We start from the raw sequence: 6388 nt of genomic DNA, 5'->3' as shown, positions 1-6388 counted from the left end.
GGGGGGGGGGGGGGGGGTGAAGGGAGTCTAGAGAGCTTGAAGAGGAAAGACCCAGGCATGGGGATGGCAAGCAGGTGGCCCCCACTGTAGGCCCACAGCAGACATCACTAATCACTCATTGCTCTTCTCTGCCGCACCTCAGAGTTCAGGCATCTCTGTGGCCCGGAGGGAGGTGTTTGGCAAGGAGGAGGCGAGGGAGGGGTTCTGATGGTTCCTTTGGGCTTGGGGGGGATGCTTGGGAGAAATTTTTGGAGGTGTCCAAAGCGGGGCTGATGCTGGGGACGTTAATGGCTGTGAATGGTCTGTGTACCATTACTGCCTACTCTTCCACCGGGACAGACATAGTTAATCTTCCCCAGAACTTTTTCCTCCTGAGTTTCAGAATCCTTCTCAACACAGCTCTCCAGGCCCATTTGGAATATGATCTCAAACCTGCTTGCCATCCTTCGGTCAGGGGCGGGTCAGACACGGGGAATATTGCCAGGGGTGGATCCCCACAGCTCACCCTGCAGGCCCATGACACTGCTGACCACCACAATGTGGCCCTGCCGCCTCCTCTTCATGCCTGGAAGCACAGCTTTGACCAGACGGACAGCTCCGAAAAAGTTGGTGTCAAAGACATTCTGCATGGCAGCTAGGCTGAGCCCCTCCAGGGGCCCCAGCAGGCCCACTCCAGCATTATTCACTGAGGGAAGGGGTACTGAGGGTTACCTTGAAGCCCCCAACCTTCTAGTGTCACTTTGAGACTTTCTCTGAATCACTCCACACCTGCTCCAAGTCTGGGGCCAGTCCAGGGTATCTTGGTTGATGATCTTTTTTTTTTTTGAGTTGGAGTCTCACTCTGTCACCCAGGCTGGAGTGCAGTGGCATAATCATGGCTCACGGCAGCCTTGACCTTCCGGGCTCAGGTGATCCTCCTGCCTCAGCCCCCTGAGTAGCTGGGACTATAGGTGTGCACAACCATGCCTGGCTGATTTTTTCATTTTTTGTAGAGGTGAGATCTTGCTATGTTGCCCAGGCTGGTCTTGAACTCCTGGGCTCAAGTGATCTTCCCACCTCGGCCTCCCAAACTGCTGGGACTACAGGCATGAGCCACCAAGCCCAGACCCTTGATCTTTAAGCACAATCTAGCATTTGGGTGGGCAGTTTAGCTCTGGGCGGGGGGGGGCACTGGGAACAGCATCCGCTTAATGCACCAGCAATTTAGCTCTGACACCCACACCCGCCCCCCTCCAGAGGTTTGGGGCTGGGAGCTGTCTCTTCATCATTCTCCTGTCCCCAAGTGACTCATCAGAGTAATTTCCCAGCCACATATGGTTTTCTCTTTGTGTGGGAATTTCTATTCCATAAAATCCACCCACCCACAGACCTCAGTTTGTTTTCTGTTTCCTCTTTTTTTTTTTTTTTTTAATTAGAGACAAGGGTCTTGCTACATTGCTCAGGCTGGTTTTGAACTCCTGGGCTCAAGCAGTCCTCCCACCTTGGCCTCCCAAAGTGCTGGGATGACAGACATGAGCTACCATGCCTGTCTACTTCATTTCTACTGTTGCTGATAAACTGACTGGTATTCCAGGCTCTTGGCCAACTGGTCTACCCCTTCTGTCCAGGGTCAGAGGGTTGGTGCTCAGATCCCGCCAGGCTGGGGGGTCCAGCCTTAGACCCGGGTGAGGGCGAGCGACCGGGGGCGGCCAAGTCTCACCCAGCACGTCCACTTCCCCTCCCTGGATGCAGCTGAGACACTGGGCCACCGACTCGTCGCTGCATACGTCCAGCTGGGCCACGGTGAGGGTCTGTCCCAGAGCCTCCCCGGCAGCAGTCTCCAGTGCCTCCTTCTTCCTCAGGTCCCTCATGGTGGCCACCACTGTGGGCAGAGAGCAGAGCTGAGAAAGGCCCCGGGCTGCTGTCCCCTGTGTGTGGGACTCCACATTTCTGTGATCTTGCCTGAGCTGCCCCAGAGGGCTGGAGACTTACCTTTATCTCCCAGGTAGCAAATGCACGGTTGCATACGCACGCTTGCCTAAGCCATCCTTCCAGTCATCAATCCAGGAAACGAGCCTGGGGACGGTGGCATTTTGGGAGGTCAAGGCGGGAGGATTGCTTGAGCCCAGGAGTTGGACAACCTAGTGAGATCTTGTCTCTACAAAATATTTTTCTTTTTTCTTTTTTTTGAGTCAGAGTCTAGCTCTGTCACCTAGGCTGGAGTGCAGTGGCACGCTCATGGCCACCACAGCCTCGACCTGCTGGGTTCAAGTGATCCTTCCACCTCAGTCTTCCAAGTAGCTGGAACCACAGGTGTGCACCACTGCACCCAGTTAATTTTTTGATTTATTGTAGGGATGAGATCCTGGTACATTGCCCAGGTTGGTCTCAAACCTCTGGACTCAGGCAATCCTCTCGCCTCCGCCTCCCAAAGTGTTAGGATTACAGGCATGAGCCACCACGCCTGGTCTACAAAATATTTTTCAAAAAAGGATTAGCCAGGTGTGGTGGCATGCACCTGTAGTCACAGCTACTGGGAAGCTGAGACAGGAGTATCACTTGAAACCAGGAGGTCAAGGCTGCGGTGAGCCATGATTGTGCCACTCCACTGCAGCCTGGGTGACAGAGTGAGACTCTGACTCAAAAACAAAGCAAAACAAAAACAAAAAACAAAAACAAAAAAACCCTCCAAATGTGTATTGTATACCTACCACACATTACGACTTATTCTGGGTGCTGAGACTATGGTATGAAATTAGATAAACAAAGTCTCTGTCTTCACTGAATTTATAGTCTAGAGGTAAGACAATAAAATACAGAAACATAAAACAGATCACCTTGGGAAAAAATGCACACGCACCCACAGGGAGCATATGAATATCCACATTGCCATCAGTTTTCTTTTTTCTTTTTTTACTTTAGAGACAGTCTCACTCTTGTCACCCAGGCTGGAATAAGTGACACAATCATACCTCACTCCAGCCTCGAATTTCTGGGCTCAGGCAATCTCCTGTCTAGCCTCCTAAGTAGCTGGAACTACAGGCACATTCCACCATGCCCAGCTAATTTTTTCATTTTTTTATAGGGAGAGAATCTTGCTATGTTGCTTCCCACTCCTGGTGTCAAGTCATCCTCCCACTTTGGCCTCCCAAAGTGCTGGGATTACAGTCGTGAGCCATCACAACTGGCCGAGCATGTTTTTTCTTTTTTTTAATTTTTTAATTTTATTTTTTTTTGAGTTGGAGTCTCACTCTGTCACCCAGACTGGAGTGCAGTGGCCGCTCCCGGCCACCGCAGCCTCGACCTGCTGGGCTCCGGTGATCCTTCCTCCTCAGCCTTCTGAGTAGCCGGAATTACAGGCATGCGCTACCATGCCCGGCTGATTTTTTGATTTATTGTAGAGATGAGGTCTCGCTGCCCAGGCGGGTCTCGAACCCGCAGGCTTAGGCAATCCACTCACCTCAGCCTCCCAAAGGCGCGGGATTACAGGCTGAGCCACCGAGCCCGTCTATTTTCTCTTTTTTTTAAAAGAGAGGATCTTGCACTGTTGCCCAGGCTGGAGCACAGTGGTGTGTTCATAGCCCACTGCAGCCTTGAACTCCTGGCCTCAAATGGTGCTTTAATACAGCCTCCCAAAGTGTTGAAATTACAAACATAATCCACCACAATTGGCTGAGCAGTTTTTTTTTTCCTTGTTTTTTTAGATACAGAGTCCTGCTCTGTTACCTAGGCTGGAGTGCAGTGGTGTGATCATAGCACACTGTAGTCTCGACCTCCTGGGCTCAGGCCATCCTCCCACCTCAGCCTCCAGAGTAGCTGGGACTATACATGCACACAACACATCTGGCTAATTTTTAAATTTTTTGTACAGATAGGGTCTTGCTATGTTGCCTAGGTGATCTCAAGCTCCTGGGCTCAAGCAGTCCTCCTGCCTCAGCCTCCCAAAGTGCTGGGATTGCAGGTGTGAGCCACCGCGCCTGGCCTGGCGGTTTCACACACCCATCTGCCTGCCCACAGTGTCACAAGCTCTTCCCTGCACACGGCATTCAGGCTCTCACATTCAAGCCTGTGTGTGTCTCTAAGTCAGAGGGCAGAGGCTGGGGAAAGAAGCTCTCCAGCTGAGGCAATGCCCTCACCCCATAGTCTCCTCTTAAGCAACAACTCTTTGCCCACTTTGACTCTATCCTGCTCTGGGTCAGGGGTTCTCAGGGCTGGTTAGGGTACGGGTTGGGCGGTTGACTTCAGCGGCAGGAAGGCCATTCTCTATGCCAGAGGGCCCCTTCCAAGTCCCAAGGTCAGGAGCACTAAGAGGCTTATCTGGAAGCATAATCTGGGGGAGGAGGAGGGCTAGTGTCAGGGAGGTGGTTATTCCATCCAGGGAAGTGTCCAGGTGAAACCTCCACAGAGAAGCTACCCCAGTCCAGCCTTTCCAACAACGTCACCCACTCTCCCCTTTCCCCGCCCCCAGTTTGCTTTCCATTCCCAGTCCTTATTCCCCCAGACACACCAGAATTTCTTCCTATCTGTTCGTTGTCTGAACTCTCTCCCCTCCCCCACCGCACCACTACCCAGGGTTGAGATTTTTGTCTATTTTGTCCCTAGTTCTCTTTCCAGCACCCGGAGCAATGCCTCACACTTGGTAGGTGCTCAAGAAATATTTGCTGGATGAGGGGATGGTTCGCGGAAGACCCTGAGCATCCTGTCCTGGGTCCTCCCCAAGCCACAAATGCAGCTGAAATAACGCAGACAGCACTGGGGCAGCCATGCCCACCCTGCCATCCAGGCTCCACCTCGGGTCCCTTACCCTGGTAGCGCTTTTGGGGGTCATGGGCCAGCTGCACCGCGAGCTCCAGACCGATTCCCGAGGAGCAGCCTGAGATCAGCACAGTCCGGGGCAAGGCGGCCATGTTGATCCCCTGCCTGGACGCGTGACCTCTGCTGGGCAGCACCTGACCCCGCCGTCCGCCCTCATCTGCTCCCCCTTTGCCAGGCTGAGGGGCCCCAGGAGTCCCTGCTTCTTGACTGACCCTGCAGGGGAAGTTGGAGGGAGCCCCTTAATCTCTCTGCACTCTCATTTCTTCACCTGCCCCAAATCCCTTCTCTTCAGCCACCACCCTCCTGACTGTGCTTTAAAGTTTTAATTTTGGTAGTGACTGTAAATTATTCAGGAATGGAGAGTGTTTCTGTGAGTGTGGGGGAATGCCTGTCTCCATTCTGGGGGAAGAATCTCCCATCGAAGGGAGAGAGTGAGAGAGGAAGGCAGAGTCTAGGACCAGAAGGGTCCTCTCAAAGGGTTAGGCTACAGGAAGGACTTCCCAGCAAGGCAGGGCAGGGCAGGAACTTCGTGAGAGTCTTTTCGTCGGAGAAGTCTCAGCCTCAGATGTCCCTGGGGAAGGGAGGAGGAGCCATTTAGGGAGAAGCCCTCTCCTCCCTCCCCCCCGGGGAGCCCCCGTTCTCCCTGATGGGGCCCCACCCCCTCCTCTCCAGGGACACAGAGACTCTTTGTCTGAGGAGTGAGAGGCTGGGAGGGAGGCCCTGCCCGAGTCTCCCTCTTTGACAAGGGGTAAGGGGTAGTTCAGGGCCCCGGAGACGCCCTTGGGTTCCTCCCAGGGAAGCACCTCACATCATGCCTGTCTGTGCTTGTCCAAGTGCACAGAAGCTCACTGGCCCCCTGGGGGCCTCTTCATGCTGGGGGGTCCCGACACGGGGAGGGGGGCCTCTGACTCACCCTGGCAATGGCAGAATCCAGCCCTTCCCTCCCGGAGCCACCCTGCTGCGGGGGCAGGGTCAGACTCCCCCATTTGATGAAGATCTGGGACTGGGGCTGGGGACCAGGTGTGTGTGTATGGGGGTGGGAGGAGGCGGGTCTTTTTATTTGAAGGTCAAGCGTTGGGGGGAAAGTGAAAAGCGTGCTTTGGGGTCCGTGGAGAGAGTCTGGGGCCAGGACCCTCAATTCTGGGATGTGGACGGAGAGCTGAAGGTTGGGGGTGAAACTGGGAACTCCATTTGGGGACCTGGGGTGAGGTTTAAGGTAGGACCTGCAGGGAAGGCTTTGGGGGTGCGGCTGGGACCCTCTGTGGGGGGCTGAGGCAGGTAGGAGGGTGAGCTTTCGGGGTGAGGCTGGAACCCCCCTTGGGGCCTGAGGGAGAAGGGATTTGGTGTGAAATTGCCTCCCGCATTCCGGGCCTGCGTGGGGGCTGGACGTCTGAGCGAGGCTGAGATCCCCTTCGAGGGGCCTGCTGGGAGGAACCGGCTTGGAACCCCCGGGTGCTAGGGCGGGGTGGGAGCGACCCTTCTCCGAAACCGCGCGCGAGGCCCGAGCGGCCCGGCCCGCGGCCCCAGGGCTCCGCCCCCGGCCAATCAGCGCTCGGCACAAACTTTCCCAACTCGCCGCCGGCCGCCCCCTCCC

At 55.0% G+C, this 6388-nt stretch overlaps 1 protein-coding gene across 1 annotated transcript in view; it reads right to left on the bottom strand.

The window, feature by feature from the left end:
* RDH8 (retinol dehydrogenase 8 (all-trans)) overlaps positions 1-4953 on the bottom strand; it is a 6900-nt gene extending 1947 nt beyond the window's left edge. The window contains exons 1-3 of the mRNA XM_008058172.1: positions 4784-4953; positions 1700-1861; positions 506-685 (exon numbers count right to left, since the gene is read on the bottom strand). Of these exons, the coding sequence (XP_008056363.1) occupies positions 506-685; positions 1700-1861; positions 4784-4886 (445 nt within the window). The 5' untranslated portion in view covers positions 4887-4953. The remainder of the gene's footprint in view (positions 1-505; positions 686-1699; positions 1862-4783) is intronic.
* Between the last annotated feature and the right edge of the window lie 1435 nt (positions 4954-6388).

Source organism: Carlito syrichta, unplaced genomic scaffold (genome assembly GCF_000164805.1).
Source record: "Carlito syrichta isolate Samal-C Ts95f unplaced genomic scaffold, Tarsius_syrichta-2.0.1 Scaffold303236, whole genome shotgun sequence".
In the NCBI taxonomy this organism is placed as follows: Eukaryota; Metazoa; Chordata; class Mammalia; order Primates; family Tarsiidae; genus Carlito; species Carlito syrichta.
Note: the sequence above shows the minus strand (reverse complement) of the source record. Positions and strands in the feature narration are given on the sequence as shown.